This window comes from Rhipicephalus microplus, chromosome 3, assembly GCF_043290135.1.
Source record: "Rhipicephalus microplus isolate Deutch F79 chromosome 3, USDA_Rmic, whole genome shotgun sequence".
Lineage (NCBI taxonomy): Eukaryota > Metazoa > Arthropoda > Arachnida > Ixodida > Ixodidae > Rhipicephalus > Rhipicephalus microplus.
This window is the reverse complement of record NC_134702.1, coordinates 14,889,402-14,914,456: the sequence shown is the minus strand read 5'-3', so window position 1 is coordinate 14,914,456 and position 25,055 is coordinate 14,889,402. Positions and strand designations below refer to the sequence as shown.

The 25,055-nt window shown below is 47.2% G+C and overlaps 1 protein-coding gene across 1 annotated transcript in view; it reads left to right on the top strand.

Annotated features, from left to right (window-relative positions):
- Positions 1 to 280: 280 nt before the first annotated feature.
- The window catches only part of LOC119181739 (matrix metalloproteinase-2), a 255,390-nt gene continuing 230,615 nt past the window's right edge, over positions 281 to 25,055 (top strand). Inside the window, exon 1 of the mRNA XM_037432985.2 lies at positions 281 to 632. Within this exon, the coding sequence (XP_037288882.2) occupies positions 489 to 632 (144 nt within the window). The 5' untranslated portion in view covers positions 281 to 488. The remainder of the gene's footprint in view (positions 633 to 25,055) is intronic.

The following is a 25,055-nucleotide window of genomic DNA, read 5'->3' as shown; positions in this document are numbered from 1 at the left end:
AGGCATTCACTTACTTGACAGTGATGTAGTCTAATACAAACTTGTACACGAGGTCACTAATATCTGTGCATTTCGGCGTCCTCAGAAACGCTGCGTGTGTCCACCATGTCAAGGACCGTGCACCTCCGGCAAGACTCCAACGCGATCGAAGCTTTCAAAGTGCGCGGCGCGCGCGAGTTATGCCTGACGTCACGGTGACGTCAAGCCCCGCCCATGGCCGAAAAGCGGTGGGGGTCCCGCGCCGGCGCCCGTTCGCGCAGCCGCCTGCGGACGAGAGACTCGCAAGCCTCCGCCGGAGCCGGTCGCCTGGGCGTCGACGGAGGAGAGCGCGGGTGCGTCGTGCGGCCGTCGCCGCTGCTGGGACGAAGATGTGCGCGCGAAATGGGACGACACGCGGGAAAACGGCCTTCTAGTTCGAGGCATGGCGATCGCTGGCCGATCGAGTCGACGACAGCACAGAGGGACACCACGTCGCTAGACTTAGGCAAATGCAGGGTCCCGTCGGCCAGAGGTGCCGGCCGAGCGGCCCTTCAGCGCGGCAGGCCGCCTTCCAGCTGCTGCTGCTGCTGATGACCGTGGCGACGACGTCCGAGGCGCGCCCGGCAACGGAGCTCTCGGATGCGGATGCCCTGGTGAGTGGCTAAACTATTCAGAGACAACTTCTCTGCATGTACGTGACCGACTAGCGGTGCTCTTCATTCCTTTATTTGAGTACATGGGCATTGACTACGCGTGGGTTCGTGCCCAAGGTAGAAAAAAATGTTCCGTAAACAAAGCAACGTCGGACGTTTTTGAAGAACTCGACAGCACCATCATGTTCAAGGGTGACCGAGAGTCTACGTGCTTTCGTCCACAAGAATGACGTGAACCGGCAAACAGACCGCGAGCTTGCGGTGTTTGAAATCGCTTTATTAGTTATTTGTTGCAGAGATTCATTCATATTCCCGGGTATTCGGCTGCAGCATGTTTTCTCCTGATCGAGACTTCTTTACAGCTTCTTCAGTACAGCCACGGAACCATTGCGCTTAATGGAACCACGGAGCGTACCCGGTGCCTTATTTTAACGTATTTTAAGTTGTTGTCCCAATGGAATGAAATGCGTGCCGCTTGGCACATTTCCCTCGGTACTTGTCAGGTCGCTTTCGATTGAGTGCCGGTGAAATCTGCCGGTGCTGCGCGGAAATGACGATGCCTGGCCTTCGAAAATTAGCGATACTTGCACCAACCGCGTCGGAGTAATGCTTTTGATTTACGGGCTCATATCTACTTTAGCACTACCAACGAGCGCCCGCGCGAGTATTTTGAGAGCATACATGTCGCGAAAAGCAATCGCAGTAGTTTAGCACACCGTTTCAAGCGCGCAGCTGCAGCCTTCAGTGCTGGACAGTGAAGCTAGCTTCGGGAACATCTTTTGTTGGCTGAGGGGAACTTGACAGTATATTATTTATATTATAATATTTTATTATTATATTATTTGTATATTTAGTATATTATTCTTTTTTTATTTTCCTCATAACATGTTGTTTGTTTTGTCGCTGCACAACGTACGCAATCGATATTAAATGGAACCGTAAATTACGGCTCGTCTTCAAGAGCGCATATCCCCTCGTGTTTTGTATCTTCGTGATCCAGGAACCACGTTTGTAATTTGTCCGATGCGAAAGACGGACGCCTTCGTGAGTCAAGAAAATGAGCAGGAACTGCGCTGACCCTGCCTACCACTTGCAGACGTTGATTAAATTTTGAAATGCGCACTTAACAGCCTATAGGGAAGCTGGTATCTTTCGCACCCTTTCGTGGTTTTTTTTTTCTTATAACGGCACTTAACGAACCTTCTTCTCCACGCTATACAAGTCATTACATCAGATTTCCGTATCGCGTCATCTCTCAATACGGAAATCGCTACAACGCTGCAACGCCGAGAGCGACAGCAATAGACAATAACATGTCGAATCAACGAGTACCTTCGCTAGTGTGAGTGACTTTCAATGACACGAGTTCGGTCCGTGGGCATTTCGCAAACGCCGTGGATTTGAAAGGGACAGGAGCCTTCCATTGCTGGCCATTAGCATAAACACCGAAAGTGTTAAAGTTTATGAGCACGATATGAACATGCTCGCAGATGAAGAACCAGCGCTCATTGCAACGGTCAGTTCGATTGCATTATTGGACGGTTTCTTCTATATCAGATCACGCGATCGAGTACGTTATCAAGGGTCGGAAAGCTTTTCGTCGAGGAAATGCAAGACTTTCGCTGGATCTTTATTACACACACACACACACGTATATATATATATATATATATATATATATATATATATATATATATATATATATATATTGTCAGGAGACTCGCTCGCTTTCTCGACACCACGAAGCACAGTGCCCCACATGTGCACCTCTATTTCACGTTGCAGTATTACAGTGCACAGCGTACAGCGCCGAAACCACTCGACTACATACGTCGTGGCGTGTACCTACACGTCTAACAAAGAAACAAAAAAAGCGGAGAGGATTTCCTCGCCACGTCAAACGCGAAATGTCTCGCTGCAGTACGTTTCCTCACTACCGAGAGCCGCGGAAGGGTGCGGACCATTTTTTTTTTCCAGAGCGAAGTTGCACAAACTTCCTGAGCAGCCGGACTACACCGCCGCCGCCGTGTCTTTCTGGGAAGTGCGGTCTCTCGGCGAAGCGCGCGTCTTTAATGTATGGGCACAGGGAGTACGACCTTCTACGGCCGGAAGAGAAAGAGCCGACGATTAGGGCGGTCGTTTGGGAAAAAAAGACCGCGTCTCTTCTTGCCGCTGGATCGGTTCTGCTCGGATGCAGCAAAAGGCGAGCGCGAACGAATGAATTCCCGCCGTCGCCGAGAGTACACACACTGCGTCGGTCCGCGCTTCTGACGGGATAGTTTTAAATGGGCCGTGAAGAGAAGCTGCGGTTTCTGGCAGCGTTAGTGGGGGATTCGCTTATATCATGTAACGTAATGGATTCACGCAGTTGGGCTTTGCGAGGCCTGAGCGCAGGAAGCAGTACTTTTTAAAAGACGGAGTGGCGGCACAAAGACGGGCGTGGAAGCAGGTAGACACCGGTGCACACTCTGTGGATGTAGTTCGATTACCCCGCTCCATGCGTCTTCCTGCTTTTGCCATTTCGAAATTATTCGTTCATGACTAAGATGCAGCCCGATCGATGACCCCAGGAAGGAGCCACGCAGTTTTCAAGCACAGAACACCATACGTGAGTGTGCAGTCCGAAGTCTGACGGGAACTCGTCCGGACAGGAAAGTGTATGTTGTGAACTCGGAAGTTTGATACACCAGCCAAAAAGGACACAAAGCTTACTTGACGTTTCGGCCCCCTCATACTGGTGAACAAATCTCCCGATAGGGGGATGAAACGTCAAGTGAACTTTGCGTTCTTTCTTGACCGGTATATTCTTTCGTGTTTACACAATACCAAAGTATGTCCGAGAAAGCGGTCGAGATAAAATAATTAAAAAGAGAGAAAGAGAAGGGAATGAAGATGTACGGGGACTCATTACAACGTAGCAGCTAGCCTGAGATAGAACAAGGCTGAAGCGAACGGGTAAACTTCTTTCTGCGGGACAAACCGACTCGAAAGCGTATTACCGTAGGCGCAAGACGGAAATAATAATGAATATCATAAATATACAGATGCGGCAATTGTTGTAGGCATCTCAAAAGAGTTCTCTCAAAGTCCAATTTTATTGGTTCTTCAACTCTAATACACTGCGATGATAAAACAATCCAAGCGTGGGGTCCCAAGACGCGCTAACACACTTTCTTGCAGTAGCTTTCTTTTTCAATTTAATTTTTTCTCCAATTTAATTCAACAGCCAAGGAGCCAGAACATTCATGGCCCGCAGCCGTCATTGAGAATACTAGAAAGGGTTGGGTAATGACTCAATTGGACATCAACTTTTGAAGCAGCCTTGGCGCACTAAGCGCACCACCTAGTTATGACGTAACCAAGGCAACCGTAGTTCTTATGCACCTCCGATACTTCAAAGCGTAGTAAAAACACTGCCTCTGCTCGCTCTTCTTTACAACTGACGCTTACGTAAAAGCGAACTGTTCATACGTACCCGGAAGCAGGCTAATGATAGCTTTCGGCTCTTGTGACGCATTATAAGAAATCCTGACGCAGCTATAAGTGACTGAAGAGTGTAAATAATAACGTAAAAACGCGGAAATAAAAATTGCTTTGTAAAGTATGAGGGATCCATTTGATAAGTTCTCTCAATTTCTATCGAGTTGGTTTACCTTGCAGAAGATTATGAAAGGTAAAACGCCAGACAAAGAAAAAAAAGACGAAGAGAAGAAAGAGACTATGATAGGAAAGCTCTGAAGAGAAGTTTGGTCATACCGTTGCATAACGGTAGCGGTCCGCGTTCGCAACAGCGGCTGGTCGTCTGCGAGGCCACTCAGCTTTATGGCAGGTCTGACCGAGCGAAAAATGGCAGCGCCCACTAAACAACTGCAAATGCCAGTTCAAGTGGGCGCAAAAATATTTGAGAAGTTATCCTGACATTTGAGTTTACAGGCGTACTCACCAGTGTAGCGGTGCGTATGACCACGACCAAACAAGCAAACAAAAAAGAACGTAGAAACTATTTCTAGACACAATTTGTTTTCAAATATACCGTCACGCCACTGCTGTCCGGTCACCACCAGTCTGCACCGGTACATCACCATCACAAACTGAGACAAAGCTTTTACTATGTTTACTTTTTTGACGAGCCCTGCCGCCACGAGCTAAGCTGCACTTCATCTCGGTACAAGCCACACAGAATGAAGCGAGTTATTTCTGTCTGTTCGCGAGAGAGAGAAAGAGAGAGAGAGAGAAAAGCAAAGGAACGACAGGGAGTTTAACCAACACCATCTAGAAAAGGTTTAACCCCCGTATTCACAAACGCTCCTCGAGTCCTTCACTTGACAGAGTTGAGCACTGCGCCACTTCTCGGCTGAAAATGACGCTGCGCTGTTCGAGAATCGCACCACATTATCGCTGATATGCAGTGACTTGCCGTGCCTAGTGAGGGCGCTTCCATTGGCTTTCTCAAGTGAAGGTGAAGCGTTGAGTGAAGGGACGTTCTAGAATACAGGGGTAACTGTGTTGAATGAGGTTTGCTACCCGACTCGCCCGTTCAAAGTGCGCGTGAAAGTAAAGTGGTGGCCGGTGTAACTTATCTCAGGTCGTCGTCATGAGTTTGCACTTGTCCCAAAATGGACGTTTATATATATAATAATAATTCTTTTTTTTTTAATTTTGCTCGAACAGGATTCTTGGTGAACCTCGATTTTCGAACTGTGTCGAGACGAAAAGAATGTTGTTTATGTGTTTAAAGTAGAGGACTAGATCACTTCGCACGGAGGCATCGTTTTTCGAAAGAATAAGCGGATAACGAAGTTACACAAGAGAGCACGCTTCGAATTTCCTCCATTTCGTTGCGGTCGATTCAGCGCTTCCCGTCGGGATTTCCAGTGATCTCATCGGGTTCCCCTGCCTTATTTTTCTTCCTTCACTTGTACGTCAAATTATAGATAAGTGCGCGACCGTGCCTTTGGAATCACTCGTAGCTTTGGTGACGTCAGCGTGCAAATCGTCTTCAGGCTCAGACGGTCGCTCGAAAACGGCGCCGTAGTGAATATGGCCAACCAAACTATGAATAAGGTCGACACATTCAAATACTTAGGAGTTCTCTTTTTTTTTTACCACAACTTGCACTGGAGAGACCAGATTAATGCTTTTTGTAGAAAACTAGCTTTTAGCTGTTATGCACTGGTACTTTCCCACCAATAATTTCCTCGTCCTCAACTTCGTTTCATATACTTTCCCCTGTTTCATTCACACCTCGGCTAATGCTGTGAGACATGGGGTTAAACAAATAAAACTTATTTAACATCTATACTAAAGTTACAAAAACGGGATTTAAGAACAATAACATTCTCGTTCGTTTCCCCAGTAGCGCCCCGCCGCGGTGGTCTAGTGGCTAATGTACTCGGCTGCTGATCCGCAGGTCACGGAATCGAATCCCGGCCCCGGTGACTGCATTTTCGGTGGAGGCGAAAATGCTGCAGGTCCGTGTGCTCAGATTTGGGTGCACATTAAAGAACCCTATAGGTGGTCGAAATTTACGGAGCCCTCCCTTACGGCGTCTCTCATAATCATATGGTGGATCTCTCTTTAAATTTTGCTGTTTCAAGCCTGTGACACAATCTTTTCAGTAGGCATGTTTTTTTTTCTGTTCTCACAAAAGACATTCGAAAGTGTGCGCAACGCATTATTAGCGACAGTTTTTTTCCTATTTAATTGTTGCTGATTGCCGGAACATTGAAGCATTGGAAACGCAATATATTGATGCACACGTATCCAGCGGTCTCTTCGGGGGGGCATTTTTAAGAGAAACAGCTACTTCGTCACGCGGAAGTCAAAGCCAGTAGCTGCTTGCCGTGTCTCTTTAAGAGTGGCGCCTTGAAAACAGGGAAATCTTGATTGTGCCGCACAGCCTTCAAAGCGAGAGGCCGCAAATATCTAGCTTTCACCTGAGAAGATCTCGTGTACATCCTGACTTTAGCGCTACCTACGATAAAGGCATTTAAACCTTATAGCCGTGTATGACCCTGACATATGCACTCGCTGCTTGGATGAACGACAACGTAACTTTAACGCATCGGGCTACAACCACCAATAAGTTCCAAGCAGTTAACTCACTATAGGCGTGTAAGATCCTGACACCCAATGGATACATAGAATCGCTTACGAGAGGACAAATACAGTTTTATACTGAAGCCAGTTTTAGTGTCAAGTAAACAAGATGTTACTTTCGATAGACAGAAACCGACACTACCCGAAATAAACATTAATAACTGTTGCGATAAAATACTCAAGTCTTATACCTCGGTGCTCACACTGTAAGTCAGGAGTAATACGAAGTCTTTAGGTTCGGTTTCTCATCTCGTATCCTAAGTGTCAAGTCACTATCATGTGCCGAAAATGCAGCTTTTATTTTTGTTAATTCCTCTACGAGTTGTACAGGTATGGGACAAAAAAAGCAGTATTTACGGCGAAAACATCCTACAGTGTATATACAGCGCCTGTCGACTAACGTTTACAGCGAAAATTATCTAAAAGCAGAACAGGATTAAAGCGATAGGGGGAGAACGATGAAACAGGAACGCGCATTGACGCAAGGATACTCGTGGAGCGACGATCACAATCCGTCACGCAATCTTGTTTAAAAGCTCTTGACACTCGAACCCACGCAACACCACTTTCGAGGCAAACGAGTGAGACCCGCTCACTCACTCCCAGCTGCTCCGCATCTTGCAGAAGTGATAAGATTCGGAGTCACGGGAATTCGAGAGACTGTCAAGAAGACTTCCCAGTTCACTGCGTACCTCGACCGGAGCTTCTGGTGGGACGACCGATAAGACTCCGCGTCGGCAACACTCTTGTTTACATTGCCACGCGCCTCGCACGCTCGATGACAGGGACAGCAGGGCTGTTCCTTCGTTTAGCCGGATTCGTTCATCGAGGTAAGCGACACGGTTGTCGCTCTTTCTCCGCGCCCCTCGGGTGAGTTTTGATCGCGTTTAACAAGGGAAACAAGAGGATAAAACAAAGCTAAAGGTCCGCGAAATGAAGGAAGCGATTTGGGAACCAGCGTGCTCTAGAGAGAAGGAACCGGTAGGATTATCTGGCGCCTTTCAGTGTTTGTCCAGACGTGGGGGGGTCTTTTAAAAAGCGGGCTATTTTATAGACGAATGAAAGCGTGAAGGGGAAGTACTTTTGCATTTTCTCTCTTCTTTCCAAAGAGCTTCCCTGAACGCTTGGTTGCTGGTGTAATCATTCTGATCTCTTCGCAAAACTGGCGTTATCTTTCAAAATTAGCGATATTTAAAGCGCTCCCCCTATAAAATACACTAATAAAAATGCTATTTAAATGGAGTTTCGCGGAAGTACGTTGTAATCGCTGGTGCTTCGTCACGCAGCTCCCTGAGTGGTTCGTTTCTATATCGTAAAAACCATGTGCAGATTTAGTATTCTATTCGCTGTAGGTTAACCTTCCTGTCTTTCACTCAAATCACCTTATTCTCTCTTTCTCTTCGCTGTATGGGCAAGGTTTCGTAGCCAGCATGGCCTTCTCTATTCGCGCTTTATTATCAGTGTTACAAACAAATTTCATAAAGCGCTCACGCGACTATTGTTACGAAGTGTGTCACACCGTCAGATATGTTCAGCAAAATAATTGCAGCAAAAGCGCGTCTACGTATATACGTTGCGGGCAAGCTTCGAAAAGCACTGCAGGTGTTTGCAATCTCGTCTTCCGCGTTTTGCGGCACCCGCCGAAGCGCTATTTATAACATCGAGTACATTCACAAAGTAGCCCCACTGTGGCTTCCGCGAAATACGCTCCCAAAGGCACGAGCTGAGCAAACGTGTATTCTTGCCTATATGCCTCCACAACGAGGCGGCGCTGCAGTGTGGTTGTATAGCAGCAGGTTGCCACTGCATAGGCAAAATTAGCGCTTGCCTGAATACATTCCCATCTCGTTCGCACCTTGTTATCCACGACGGTGATAAGGTTCACCGAAAAGTTCGCCGTTGGTAACGCGTGCAACATCAAGCTTTGCCGCACGCGACTGGAGGAAGCGATCGCCGCCCTTCTCGACCCGCATTCTGAAGTATACACACTGATGCGTTTGCAAGCGCTGCATTCCGTCGGCTCGAGAATTTGCCTGCGTGGGCGCTCCCTGCGGCGCTGTAAATATCGTTAGCGCTGAGCCTTCCATGACGTCTCTTTAGAGGAACCTCTGCACCCTACTTGTTGACTACAAGAGGTTCGTGAGGAGAAAAAAGCACGAGCCCCTGGGGCACACGGCTTGAAGAAAGAAGATTGAACATTGTACTATGCTTTAGTGGATATAGGTTGCGATAAATTACGGCTTCCATAAGAGAGGTATTGGACTATATATGGTTGGTTTTGCATGATCACACCTACATCGTGACGTGTGTTCTCCCTACCTTCTTTAGTATTTGTAACTGTAGTTTTTCACCAGACCTCTATATCTTCATCAGACGCAATAGTATGAAGATAGGTCATAGTAGTGTTCCTACGTCGTCAGATTAAAATATATTGTCAAGCTCGTCCTCATAAAGCAATGTTAAAAGCAAAGTTCGATCCTCATTTGAAGCTGTGTGCAGAATAACAGGACCGTTTGTAACGGCATGGATTGCTGTCAAACCAGCACTACAATGCGGATCAGTCGATGTATGACATCTTGGAATAATATTCTAGCTCATACAGATTGATACACAAGAACCGTGTGCGCGCGTGTGTGAGTGCAAATGATTAATCTTGTGTTATCGTCAGTAAATTCTGTTAAAGTATTATTCTGAGCGCGATGAGAACTTCTGGATGCTCAGATCCTTTTTTTTTTTTGCTAGCTGTAAAGTTCTGTTATGTTATGTATAACTGTCTTTCTGTGGAGAGGTTGAGATTTATATTATCTCGGCTATACTCACTTTCTATATGTCCCGCAGTGCAAAGGGCTGAATGAATTTCTTTAGCAAAAACAGTAGCATGCTGTTTGTTAGGAAGTACAAGAAATGGCTTAGGACACAGTTTACCTACCTCGTGTTCTTACTTGCGCAGATGAAGTGTCCCCAAGGCCGGTAGAGGAGGCAGCGTTTTACAGTAAGAGAGGCGGGAGAGTGAAAGAATGAATTCTGAAACAATTACAGCGAGATGATAAACTCTAACGACAAGCCCGGCTTGATGACCTAAGCCAGGCTTGGGGCCCACTCTTGGTACGATAAAGAAACAACTAATAAGAAACTAGAGAACTTGTTACTAACCGTCAAGGAAACGTAAAAAAAGAAAAAAAACTGAGAAAAAGGGGGGGGGGGCGGTATGTACGTAACATTTCTGTGCAACCATCGCCGCGTTAGCCATCTTGACAATTCACAGTGGTTTAAAAACCGCGACCCTCACATGCGTGCTTATCACCTCGCCGTGATGACATTATAACTGCCAGGCGTGTACAACCAACGGTGTACGCCCGAAACGTTCCAAAATAAGACTCATGGCCTCTCCGAGATAATTCGCGGATAATAGGCGGCTCTTGAGAAACGACAAGGAGCCGGCAGACAATGGACAATAGGGCCACACGGGGTGAACGACGTCGTAAATTGGGCTTCGACACGCGTGATCCTCGGTCAGGTGAGCTTCGTGGTTGACGCGTCCCGTCGGCAGCGCTTCTGCATGCACGCGCTGTACGGCGCGTGCTCCTTCGGCGTGGCGTGCGTCAGATTCCGGCGTGGAAGGCCGCTGCTGGGTCAACAACGGGCCCACAGCTGACTCACCGATTAGGTGAACTCAGTTACCGGGTTCATTTGGCCTCAGGCGGGCGCTATGGAGGAGCAAAGGCTCAGGTTCACGTTTCTTCAAATAAAGGGAGATATAATTTAGTAAAAAAAATTGGCGAAGCATGCATGTGCCTAGCCACCCGCACGAGGCTTGACAAAGCGAAACTGGACGATTCTGAAGACTATTCTGTCTGCTTCCAGCTTGTTGCTAGAACTTATAGGTATAAGTGATGCAGTTTTGTTTCTAAGTTGCTTCTATGGGTTGTTGTTATACAGGTTTCAGCTAGGAGATGCTAGGTTGTTTATACGTTGTTTCTCAGCGTAGAGAAATTCGCATTGAACCACAGATATTCACAGACACGACGATACGGGCACATCGTCAATTGGGGTCGTGTCGCAGCCACCGTTGCGTTTCCCGTATTTGGGGTCTTCGATTCACCTCCGTCGATTCGTGGCCATTTGTTGAGCGAACTGTTGACTTATTCGTTTTTAGTGGAAGTTGCGCCACCTGTGTGTTGTGGGATCTAGCCGATTTCTGTGGTGAATACCTACTTTATGACGATGATAGTTTGTTTTTTGTTAAGTGGTGAACAAGCAAGGATTCGCCAAACAGTTTCACCGTTAAAAATCTGCATTCGGTGTGTTGTGGGGTCTTCATTTAATTTGCCATCGCTCTGCACTTCGCTGGCCCGTTATTTTTCTCCCAAAAGTTCTCGAATCAGCACGCCACGACTTCGTAAACAGGCAGTTCCCTCACTGGTTGAGTGAAATATTTGCAAAGAAACACCGCGCCAAACCACTCGTAAACTCACCAGCGAGCCACGTAGCATCCTCTGACGCACTTCTTCCACCCACGAGAAGCACACGTCACGGGGAGCGATATCAGACTTCTAAGATGCATTCATTATCCTTCCACCATGATTGCTATGCTCGATTACTATCCTAGTGCAACATCCCTACTGAAACGTTCCGTATGCGATGTCCAATAATTCCGTATGTTTCCGTAAGAATCTTATGGAAAATATATAGGAAACATATGCATTCTTTATGGAAACATATGGAATTATTGGACTCGCCATACGGAACGTTTCGGTAGGGATATGGCAAGTGGGCCAGTACTTACGGGCCACCGTTCATTTATCACCTTGTAAGCACTTTCACGCACACCCGCGGTGGGTGCCGAAAAGAGATGCACCCGAACCAGCGCACACTTAACTGCGCATAAATACGGCACTTGCGCGCGCAGCGTTCGATAGAACCGGATTCCGTCGCAGTTGTTAGCCGCGCCTTCCCCGAAACTTGCCGCCGGCCACTGGGCGAGTGCGCATCGATATTACGGGGCCATTCATGAATGAACCGGTCGCTTCCGCGAAAACGAGTGGAAGTCGGGCCGCGGATCGACGCAGCCCATGCGTCGGCGGCAAAAAGTCGCGTGCAGCGCCATAATTAATGAAATCATCATAATCAGCAGCAGCGCATGTGTGTGTAGCATGCTGCCCAAGGGTAATACTCGCCTTCGACCCGCGGTCATTGCATATACACGCGAACCGGCCGCACTTGGGGCCAACGCGGCGAAAAGGAACAACACCGTCATTTCGGGCTATATCGGTGCCTATACGATGTCCCCGATTTCTTTTCTGATATCAAATTATCCTTTTTTTTTGTTTTCTTCCCCCCTTCGGCGAGAATGGATGTTGCACTGCGCCGCGCCGTCGCTTCGATGATTAATGGAAGTGAACAAACACGCTTCTCCGCGTGCACGAATCGGCGAAGAGAAAAAAACGTGAGGCGCCCAGTTGGGCTGCGACGAATTATAGCAAATATACGCAGCAAAGTGGGCGGGGGAGGGGGGGGGGAATCGATGTTTCGCAGCAGGTTTTGCCTGTTTCGAAACCCGATCTCGGTGAAAGTTTCCTGCATACCACAGTCATGAAAAGAACGAAGCCATCGTATCTTCCATATCCTGTCAAACAGCTACATTTAGATAGATATGTGGGGTTTAACGTCCCAAAACCACTATATGATTATGAGAGACGCCGTAGTGGAGGGCTCCGGAAATTTAGACCACCTGGGGTTCTTTAACGTGCACCCAAATCTGAGCACACGGGCCTACAACATTTCCGCCTCCATCGGAAATGCAGCCGCCGCAGCCGGGATACGAACCCGCGACCTGCGGGTCAGCAGCCGAGTACCTTAGCCACTAGACCACCGCGGCGGGGCAACAGCTACATTTATACACGCCTATAGTACGCACGTGTAATTAAACTATAGCTTAGGCGGACCTCGCTAGCTTTCAGTGAATAGATTCTCTCTATCAGCCGGCACTGGCATGTAGATTCGTATTCCCATTAAATGCACTGACGAAAGAAGAACTACTTGCTGCAATTCAAATCGTATTTCAATTCACAAATTAAGTTTCCCAATGCAGTTGCTACTCAGTGAATGTTGTGACAAGCATTCACCGTTCCAAGTGTTAGTAAATACCACTACTTTGTAAAAGAACGCGGTTGTGTCAGGGAATAGATTTAAAACCGGAGAGAAAAAACTGTATACCTCAGCGTTGTTTCAATTTGAGTCAAATAGTATACGATGCGCTTGCAGTGTGGTTGTTCCAGCTTGCAGTTCTACCACCATGTTGTTGCTGAATTACTGCCGGCAGTCCAAGCGCTACCTCAATATGCTACATATTTTATGGGTAATTCGTGTAACGAAGACCTGCGTGTTTTCGCTGTATCGAGGTACTCATGATAAGCACGATACGCACAAATATCGATAGAATGGCAACCCCATCAGCTCACAGTGCTCTGCAAGTTTTGGACACCTTGGAGCCAGCGCTCGAAAGCCTTCATTAACATATATTTAAACCTGCTTAACGGCAGTCACAGAATTTGTAGGGTAGCAAATCTGGTGCAGCCTGGGTAAATTGGTAAATTTCTGCTTCTATTCTCTCTCTTGAAATTGTCTATAACGTTTGTAAAAAAAAAAAAAGCCAGGTCTCCGCGAAAGGCGCAGCACATTCACAGCAAAAGCTAGAAGAGTGGCCTTTCAGAGCCTTTTTAAAACACTAATTGGGTAACTACTGCAAGCACACTTGCTTGATATAATAATAATCAACTTTTCGGTAGTAGGCCGGCATTCGCTATGCTATTTTTCGTCATTCTTCTGAGAAGCATCGCATGCGCTAAAAACTTGCAAGGAATTTTGCGCCAATTGTTCATGCAGGGGCTGACGACGATAAGGAATTATATGGCTGGAAGTGGGTATGCGGCACAGTTAATAGGGGAACCAGAACAAGCTTTTGTAATGGGTTAGAGCATTGGACGGCCCACTCGTTACACTATTCACATTGTGCGACGACTGGTTGTCCTTTCGCTGTTTTAAAACGCTTTATAAGTCGTATTAACGCGGTGGCTTTCCCGACATCAAGCCTGGCTAAGGCAGGCTTGCCAAATAGTTCAAGCGTATACAATTCGTTCAAGAAAAATAACTGTGTGGCATACAGTTTACAATTTGTAGCTATTATCGCTTAATTAATGGATCTGCAAACACTTGCAGAGGTCTATCCTCCTTTCTTTCTTTCTCTCTCACTTTCTCTCTCTCTCTCTCACATTTACTCGCCTCGCTAGTGAGACACTGCAAAGGCGCGGCTGCTAGTGGCTTTTCAGGTAGCATGTTGGCAGGCGCGCGTAGAGGATCCATTTGGCCGCTTGCCCACCGTCGAAGGAGCAAAACAGACATGTGCATTCGACCACGAAGCTGCTCGCGTAAGTGGCGAGGTCAATTAGCGGAGACCCCTTACAGGGAGGTTCCGCCACAAAAAGAGAAAAGAAAAGAAAAAGAAAATCAAGCGAGCACGAAATGCAGGAGGAAGCGAGATCGGTCACGTTGGAGACGAGCATTTTCCCTAATTAGCTAGCGAAACAGAGAGGAGCCTCTGTAAGCCGGAATGGGAGTCGTGGCGGCGACGAACGGGGCTCCGTGACAGTGTCCCGAACGGAGAGGGGCACAGCGACGCATGTTTCGCCTTCAGGGCCGTCTCGATGTTCTAATTGGCGGAATGCCGTGCGACAGCCCCGCAGTGGCAACAGCGACGCATTGTTTCTCGCTCCATTCGCAAATAGGCGCGAGCCGTTTCGTCGCGGTGTCCTTCTCAATCGCGGGTTGGGGGCGCGTCGATCGCTTTGTTATTCGCCGTCCTCGAGCTGTCGTTCTTGCGAATGGGGCCGATCTTTTAAAAACTGTTTGCTTCTTGTCTTGGGGAAAAAAAAAATGGCGCCGCTAATGCAAAACCTGGGATTGGGCGAAGCACGGAGTGTGTGCGCCGGTTTAGGAGACCGATGCCTTATCCGTTAGGCCACGAGGGCGCGGTGTGTGCGCCGGTGTTTTTTGTTTTTTTTTTCACAGCAAAATTCTAACTCTTTACTGCTTCGCTTGCCACCGGTCCACTAACGTACGGACTTTGTAGGGTAGCGAATCTGGTGCAGCCTGGTTAAATTGCTGCTGTTTTTCTCTCGAAATCGTCCATAAAGTTTGTAAAAAACAAACAAACAAACAGACAAAAAACGCCAGGCCTGCGCGAAAGGCGCAGCACATGTCACAGCGAAAGCTAGAAGAGCGGCCTTTCAGAGCCCTTTCAAAACACTGACTGGGTAACTACTGCAGATGTGCCGTGCATGGTTTCAAGAAGTGGCGTCTCAAATAGATGACTAGACCACAGAGATGCACGTTTGTCTCTCTCGCTTTATAGATAAGAAACTTCAGCCTCTTGATAAATTTTGTCCGGGATTCTGACACCACTGCTCAGTCAATCATAATGTTTTAGTCAGTAACAACCAACGTTTAATTCAGAATCTGCATACATGTAAACCGGTTGCGAGTGGCTGGATGCACCCATTTTTTTTGTGGTGCATACCCGTTAATTATGGACCGTGGCGACGAGGTGACAAGCCGACACCGTGACATGACACGCCGAGACGTTATACGGTGTTTCGTCCCTAATGCACATGCACTATCACTCTGCCGCATAGCATGCACGCTGCGATTGGCTCGCTGCCACTGAAACGCGACGTTAACGAACCCCAGGTGGTCGAAATTTCCGGAGCCCTCCACTACGGCGTCTCTCATAATCATAGCGTGGTTTTTGGGACGTTAAACCTCACAAATCAATCAATCACTGAAACGCGTGAGTGCGCGCGCGCGAGCGACTCGGCGGTGAAGTGGGCGCTCAGCGAGACGTGGGCCCCTGAAAAAACGCGAAGCGCTGTGAAAACGTGGATAAGTACAGAAAAAAAAAAAAACACGGTGAGCTTTTGAGAAAACAGCTGATGCTTACCCGAGTGCGTCCCTTCGGACCAGCCTGATTCAGAGTGATGCGCGCAACAGCTGACTCGGTTTATTCACTCTGAATTCTAATCAAATGTGGGGTTTAACGTCCCAAAACCACCATATGATTATGAGAGACGCCGTAGTGGAGGGATCCGGAAATTTGGACCGCCTGGTGTTTTTTTTTTAACGTGCACCCAAATGTAAGCACACGGGCCTACAGCATTTTCGCCTCCATCGGAAATGCAGCCACCGCAGCCGGGAATCGAACCCTCGACCTGCGGGTCAGCAGCCGAGTACCTTAGCCACTAGACCACCGCGGTGGGGCACTCTGAATTCTATCTTTTCTTTATGCTAATGCGAACGCAGTTGGCATTAAGACTACGTATACTTAGGGAAGGTAATAACCGCAGAGCCTAACCACGAGATTGAAGTAACTAGAAGAATAAGAATGGGGTGCAGCACATTCGGCAAGCACTCTCAAATTATGACAGGTAGATTGCCACTATCCCTCAAGAGGAAGGTATATAACAGCTGTATCTTGCCGGTACTTAGCTACGGAACAGAAACCTGGAGACTTACAAAGACAGCAGAGTGGAATAGGGGACAAACGGGGGTTAAGGATATCATAGTTGAAATAAAGAAGAGGAAATGGACATGGGCCGGGCATGTAGCGCGTAGACAGGATAACCGCTGGTCATTAAGGGTAACTAACTGGATTCCCAGAGAAGGGAAGCGGGTTAGGGGGAGACAGAAGGTTAGGTGGGCAGATGAGATTAAGAAGTTTGCGGGTATAAATTGGCAGCAGCAAGCACAGGACCGGGTTAACTGGCGGAACATGGGAGAGGCCTTTGTCCTGCAGTGGACGTAGTCAGGCTGATGATGATGATGATGATGATTATGATGATGATGAACGCAGTTGGACACATGGAAACATACCACCACGCGCGCCAGAGCGGATACTACTCTTCTTTTTCTGGGGGGGGGTGAGGGACCGGGGGAGGGGGAACGAGGTTTCTAGATCTTCCGGGGAGAAACGGGGAAGTGGGGTTTCTAGATCTACCGTATTTTGCAGTTATTATCACAAACTGTCGTCACAAGAACCCTATCACAGTGTAGTGGCTGTTTATTGGTGCTCACATTGGTCCCGCTCATTTTTACTAATCAATGAGCGGAGGGGGCCGAAGTGCACTGTAGGTGGAGGGACGCCACCTTTGAAGACGCGCTGATAGCACCCCTCCCCCTCTCCGCGTCTGTATCCGCCACTGCACGCGCACTTCTTTTTGCATTTTATGTATTTTTTGCATATTTATGTAGCCGGCCTGCCAAGCGTGTAACCATTGCTCTGTGCAGGTGGTTCCGGAATATCTGGGAACCTTCCCGATTATTATTATTATTTTTTGGTATTCGGGTAAGACCGGCCGCGCAAGAGAAAAAAAATTGAGTTTATTGTAGAACTCACCCTAATTCTAGAACCAACAAATTACTCTGGAACCAATGACAACACTGCAATCTTCGATTCCGCGTGCATAGGTCGCGGGTTCGAATCCCGGCTGCGGCGGCTGCATTTCTGATGTAGGCGGAAATGTTGTAGGTCTGTGTGCTCAGATTTCGGCGCACGTTAAAGAACCCCAGGTGGTCGAAATTTCTGGAGCCCTCCACTACGGCGTCTCTCATAATCAAATGGTGGTTTTGGGATGTTAAACCCCACATATCGTTCAATCAATTCCGCGTGCATAAATGCGCCTTATTCTCGCTAATCGATGACCGACGACTGCGTGTGCTGATACTGTCGCAATTTGCAGTGTCATTTTTTTTTCAGGAAAAATATTGTCACGGTATCGTGACGTGGCCGCATACAGGAAACTTTGTGTTGGAATTTAACTGTTTATTTGGGTGAACCTGTGCCCGGTAAACGGAAAGTTCGATTACAGTAGCAGTCTTGCACAGATAGCAGCGAACGGAGCGTCGGCCGTCGATCAACTACTGACAAGCGGCGAAGTGCGTCGGCATTTATACTCTTGCCATCGGATGTTCTAGCGTTATCGCTGGCGGTGGCGTAGGTTCCAGTACAATCTGTACAGTTCGCAGAGTAGGCGTGATCTTATCGAAATGATCTACTAAAGTTCGGAACCTTCTCGAAAACTGCAGGCGCGATTTGCGCTGAAAATTGTGTAGTGTTTTGGGACGATAACAAAACTTGGGAAATGGAACGTGGCAATACGCCCAATATATTCCTGTGTGCACCTTTTTTTTTTCATTTTTAGCACCGATAGTGATATGTGTTCAAGACAATACCAAATAGGCTAAATTTCAGCTCCAACAGAAAGCAACACCCTGAGAGATATTTGTTAAAATGGCGGCAAGATGGAAACATCTATATAGTACCGCAGTTTAACCAGGACAGCCAATCGAAGCCGATGTACGCAAAAGAAGCTACAAGTAAATCATCTATTTAATCTCACCGGATTAAATACCACGGTTGAATTCATAATGCAAGGAATAAAATATACAGCAACGTTTTCGTGTTACATCATAGTAAAGCGTTTGCACCTTCACGATGCTACTGATACCATAAACAAGCTCATCCCTCTGTCACACCACACTATGCCGTAGGTCGCGGGATCAAGTCCCGGCTACGGCGGCTTCATTTTTCGATAGAGGCAAAAATCATGTAGGCCCGTTTTCTCACATTTGGGTGCGCGTTAAAAAACCCCAGGTGGTTGAAATTTCCGGTGCTCTCGACTCTCACAATCATGTGGTGGGTTTGTGACGTTAAACCACACACATCAATCAAGCATGGCCCACTATGACGGCGAAAAGTTTTCTATAGGTAACGCTAATACGATTTCTGCCATTTGTAAAACAATAATAACAATAGAAACGTACCAACAAACAATAACGGATAAAGCGTTCGCAAGTTTATGAAAGCCCTTTACCAAGAAATGCGATACATCTTGGTCGAGTTATTCATCACAGAGACATGCATTCATTTTTGAAATACTATAGCACCAGACAGGTCAAAGTAAAGAAAAAAAAGAGAAGAACAGAACGAAAGATAAAAAGGACACATCACACTGTATGTTTGGCAAAGGCGCTCGATTTCAATTTTCTCGGCAAAGCTGTCTGCCTTTTTGCGTTCATTTCTTCAGCATCTCCTACACACTGAGATTTGGGTAAAGTGAGAGAAAAAAAAAAGTGAATTATGGAGGTCCTCGCAGTGTTGCCAGGCGAGACGAGACAATTCTCGAGGGCATGAATAAGATATACGACCCGAGGTAGCGCTCTCGTTTATATGTGTTTAGTCCCGTAGGCTACGCGATATGAGCATTTCCGGCCCTGCCAGTCGGGGATAGGGGTCTTGCGCAGGATCGAATAGCGGTTCTCGCGTGTGCGATAGGAAACAGCGACGAAAAAAAAAACACAACAGTTGTTTCTCACGATGCGTGAATCCACTCATTCATTCATTCATTCATTCATTCATTCATTCATTCATTCATTCATTCATTCATTCATTCATTCATTCATTCATTCAGAGACCTACGAGATAGCGAACCTTCTCTTGCCCCTCGACGATGCATGCCAGGTCGCCAGTTTACGGCTTGAGCATTTCAAAATATAAATCTCTCTGTTTACTGATTATCCACGACAGTTGACAACTTTCAACTACAATATCACTTCTCGTAATTAGTCTATGATGGCGAAATTAATGACAGTTAAGTGAACGAGCGATCGGCTCAGTGGGGGATGACGACCGCAGAGCTCGGAGGAGTGTGAATGGCAGTGATCGCCAAGAGAGCGAGAGGAGGCAGAAGTAGGGGAGAGTAGCCACCGAGAAAACACGGGGCTGGATTGGGATAACCACCCACCGCGCATACGCCACTGCGCCGGCGCAACCACTTTCAAAAAAAAAAAAAAAGGCGAATCCTGAACCAAACTTTTCGAGGCTTCAAACGGCGAAACCGGACGATCTGCGAAGTCTAGTCTGCTTCCTTCTACGTTGTTGCCAGGCTTTAGCTAAGCGATGCTAGGTTGTTTCAAGGTTGTTTCTCAGAGCAAGGGCCTATGTTAAATCAAGGACCACCACAAACTAGACACGGATGTCCGAACTCCCGAAACGGAGAACTGTCTAACCTCCCTGCTTTTCCTCCTTCTGTCTTCTTCCTTCTCCTCTCATCGACGCATGTGCGCTTCGTCGTTGGCGTTTGGGTTTCGTCGCCTTGGGGTATTTTCGCAGCCGCCGTTGCCTTAGCCGCTCCGTATATATAGTATTCCATCGCTGTACGTACTCGGGGGGGGGGGGGGGGGTCTTCAGCTCACCGCCGTCAATTCGCAGACATTTGTTGGCCTAACTGTTACTTTTTCTTTCTTATTTTAGTAGACAAGTAGTGAATGGTGTGACAATATATGTGACCCATAGCCGTTTACGACGACGATAGTTTTGTCCGGTCATTAGTTTTACCTCAAGCTTTTAACAGCTTCGCCGTTAAGGAAAAGTTCCGGTGTTCACTCCTATTTTAAGAACAGTGAGCGACGCAACCAATAGTTCCCACCTTTACATGTACTGATATAGTTGCTGATCCATGATATCGATGAAGCAGCGTCATTTTTATGCTGATGCTGATGACCTCTGATGGATGGCGCTCACCCACAGAGGGGGATGGGCCAAGAGCCGGGCGGCAGGATACTTAAATGAAACTGAAATGAAAATAAAGCCAATCTGAAAAAGTAGTTTAGAAATAATTCTACCAATAAACAAAAATGTTTGCTGAGTAAGCGGTCAAACCATCTCTTGTTTTTGACAGACATAGATACGAACTATAAACTAAAGATCTGAAAAGATTAGGGTTCGCTTGGACGGTAATCTTTCAGTTGCGTTGATGTAATCAAACACAGTGGAGCATATACCCCTGTGGCAGTAACCAAATGAAGTTCCGCCAAGTGATAAAATTACTGGTAGATTTACTTGTATTCCTAGCTTTTGTAATGGGGCCACTAAAAATCTTTTTTTCTCTGATAAGAATAACGATGGCAGAATAAAAAGAAATGTTCAATTGTTTCAATTTCGTTGCACCAAATTTTTATGCAATGCTTGATTGTACAGTTGGTGCGCTGCTTCATCTTCCGCTTCTCCAAAGCGGAACAGTGCGCTAGCAGAGGATGAGCGCATCCGACGCCAGAATTGTGCAGCGCTCAAATTTCGAATCGGGGAATATCGTCATCGTCGCTGACGTCCTACTTTTTTTTCTTCTCTTTTTTTACTGCTTGATTTATAACTTGTGTCTCACACTTTCTAATTTTGAGTTCTATTTATCGCATAGAAACGGCTGCACGTAGCCCGCATCAGTTGTTGCTTATGGGCTCGGCTGTCGGTACGACAGAATTTACGCCGCCTCAGGCGGCATACGTGTAGAAAAGCGCCCTTGGTTTCTAAGAACTTTAATGCCAGTTACGATCAGAAAACGCAACATGCTTGACGCTGAAATAAAAACAGAACTAGATGCTACGAGGTGTTTCCAGTCTGTAATCGATCGAGTGTTTCATGACTTAGAGTACGTTAAAATTTATGTAAAAGTTGAAAGCGAGATTATTTGGTGTCATGTTTCCTTTTAATTATTTTTTTTGTTTCTCTTGTAATTTGTAAAAGCCCGCGCGTATCACGTGATCGCACAACATTTCAAAACTTGCCAGCGCTCGTGTCCTTATTCTCAGTCTTTTTTTCAGTTGTTTTTACACGCGTGTCTATATATCAAGAAGGGCAAACGTCGACGTTTGGTAACGGTTGATGCCCACTTGCCTGCAAACGGATGGGCTTCATTTTCAAGATTTTGAAATCGCTTGCAATATCGCTCTTCTCGGTACACGCACCATCATAACCCGAAAGGACACAAGTGAAAGACAAACAACCTGCAAGAGTCTTTCTGCACTCTCGGGACCAGTAAAACATTCGCTTTGATTCGTATAACATCATGCAAAAAGGGAAAAAAAGAAGATAAAAAATTGAAAATAAAAAAAGAAACATATTCAAACGGATTTCTTCGGCACCCATTACCAAGCACCGCCTACCGCGCGCTCTGCTTCATCGTCGCAAGAATGAAACCCGAAACGGCAGGGCTTATTGAATCCGGCCGCTCCCAGAGGATACAGAGATAAACTGTGCCGTCGCGAACGTAGTACGTGTGTTAAAGAAGAAAAAAAAAAGCGAAATGGAAACTTGTGTTACGATTCTTCAGGTGGTTCGACGAGTGCTCGATGGAGTTGAGTTGAAGCAAGCACGCCACTGTCACAAGACGACGAAAAAAAAAAAGAGGAAAAAGAAGACGCTCACGCCGTGTCTTTCCCTGCGCGGTTATTTCGGGAACGAACGAATGCGTACACCACCCAAAGGGGAGGGGTGGAGGAGCAACAGCCCGGCAGGCTGCGTTTTAATTTCCCAACATCTGCCGGTCCCAGGACGATAAGAGAACATACACACGCACACTGAGGCGCCATCGATGAGCGGCGGTAACGAAATGAGTCCAAACAATAATTCTTGGCCCCGCAGTTATATAGCGGGCAAAGTGTAACTGTCGCGACGCCGTATCACTTCCCTCGAACCGGCGCGGCCTCCTCTTTTTTTCCAATCTGCTCCTGGCGCCGCAGCACAATTTCGTTAACATTCATCCATCATTAGGGTCCCACTAATAGCGCGGCACGGCGTTCATCTTTTTCCATCGGTGCCGGGAGGATCTCCTTCCTGCCGCAAGTCATTAGCTGCACAACGGCTCCGAGTGGCGCGGCAGTAATGGCCGAAGCAGACGACGCTCTTCTTGGCATTGCAGACGACCCGAGCCGGGAAGGGGTCGGGGGTGAAAACACGGCCGCCACGAAAATTGAAAAGAGCACTGATGAGGATCTGCAGGCGCAATCACAGCGGTCACTATAGCAAAGGGCCGAAGCGAAAAGACCCCAGAGAGCTCCCGCCAATTAGGAGCTTGGACACCGAAAAAAAACGCGGGCTCAGCTTCTTCGGGGCTCGTCTATACGCGCGAACGAGAACGAACCCGTGAGATTTTCGTGGCGCTTACTTATCGGCTAATGCTATTTCATTTCCTCACTTTCTTGCCTCGTCAGAGGAAAGAAAACGCCGCATTGTTACCTCGCATAATCTTCAACTATATAGGCGAGCTTTTCGAGTCGACGTACGAAGTACCGGGTGTATGAATTAGTGACCATTAATCGCAATCCCCGCGCCACCACTTCAGGAATCTCGAGCGGGGGAGACTCGTTGCCACTTCCACATCTGCGTACGTGGTCGCTGCCCATTCGCGATCTGTGTCCTCGAGTGCTAATTTCTTTTTTTCTTAGCTCCATAATTCTTTCTACTCTCTGCCTCGAGGCCTGTAGAGCGAATAGTACTGGCCCTGTTTGGTTAGCCATCTTGTAGTGCTGAACCCATATGCGTGCGCACAAGGGGAAAGGCCGTCCCCCAAATCACAAAGGGGGGTGGGGGTGGTGGGGGGGGGGGGGGGCGTACGTTTATTCAGTCGGACCTGTCCTAACCCCACGATACTTTAAAGAGCAGAGTTATGGCCACGCACTTTTCTGATGATAAAGGCGGCCGTAGTCCCCTGTTGTTGCTTTCCAAGAACTGTTCACTTGTCATTTTACCTCCCGAAAATTCAGAGGCCCGTGTACTTCGATTTAGGGGCCCGTTAAAGTACACCAGATGGTCAAAACTTCCGGAGCCCCCTACCGCAGCGGGTCTCATAATAAGGTGGTGATTTTCGTGTAAAACAACAAAAACAACAAACAATAATCAAGATAATAATAAAAATAATATTAATAATAATAATAATAATAATAAGAAACAACCAAAGGCAGGGCATTGTGGCAGGGCACTTTCTTTTTTCTTTCTCGCCCATTACGAAGAATGTTGTCATTCGAACTTGACAAACAGAGGGGCTGAAGAATGCTGAAACAAAACTTGCCCCCCCCCGGACCCCTCCTCCGCTCCCCTTGTGAATAGGAAACCCACCTGGACCTGTTTGTTAAGACAGAAGTATACATTCGACATCCTTTCTCTGACGCTGTAGAAGACATAGCAATAATGTAATTACGTCGTGTCACGTCAATTATGGGATGCAGCGAGAACGATGGCGTTCCGAGCGTGTTCTGCGCATGTGCGGAAAACGTCGACGGCTTTGCCGAGAGCCGGGTCGAAGTGGCCTACAGGTCTGGTATTACGGTGAGATCCTCTGTTGCGGACAACCCAACCTGACCCATAGCCTGGAATTTCTTTCGCGGTTTGCCCACTTGTTGAATGACTTGAAAAACACCTATCCTTATTATTTTCCCTCGGTGAAACACCCCCCCCCCGTTCGTATTTCGCGGGGAGGGGGCTAGGGCATCCTTTCTGGGTACGGGCCTGCAGATGACAGCACTCTCCAAGCTAGCCCGCCAGCGTATCATCCGCTCTCTATGCTCCGATGACAAGCATCAGACACGCGTGTTGCGTCATTACAGCGGATCACACTGTGCGAGACATACATACAGTGTGTTTTGTGTTTGCTGTCTCCAACGTCCTTTTAAGGAGCAGCAGAGCGGGCCGCCAGACGCAAACACAGCCCACAAACCGTGGCTGCAACGGTCCTCCTCCCCCCCACCCCCACCTTTTTTTTTTTACTTCGGGACACCGACGACAGCTCGTGCCTTCGGGTGCCGTGCCAAAACATCGCAAAAAATAAACAAAAAGAAACGCTTCGGCAGGGCTATTTTCGCAAGTAACAGCAAGATCAGTCAAACAGCTAAGGTCGGTATGCATCACGAACGTCTCCATTTACGCGTATGTACAGTACGGTTTACTGTTAAAGGGAACACTACAATTGGCGACGTTCATATTGCCGGCCCCCTAACAGCAAGTGGACAAGGAAACAATATTGATACATGGCACAAGTGTGACAAAAGAAGTCAGAACTGTCATTCACCGGTAGCCTTATGCAAAACTAAGTCGTTATGCTTCTGCAAGAGATTGAAATCCAAAAAAAAAAAATGTCATGCACTCAAGTGTTCCCTTTAACAGTGGTTCCGTCTGTACATATACCAGGCGTGCTATTAGTTAAGTGTAAGTTATCGCTATGTCGCTGTCTTTGACGGTGTTCTTGTGAGCCCAAGTGAAAAGGGTTGTGGGTACGACGATCCTTAGGGGTTGAAAGTGAGAGCCCCGTGCTCTCACCTGGCCTTAACGAGCTCGGAGATATTGAATAGCCTTCAAGACAAAAAAAAAAAAAAAGAAACAAAACAACAATGCACTGCCAAGACAGATATATTTTTAAATAAGGGAAAGAAGTAAGACAAAGG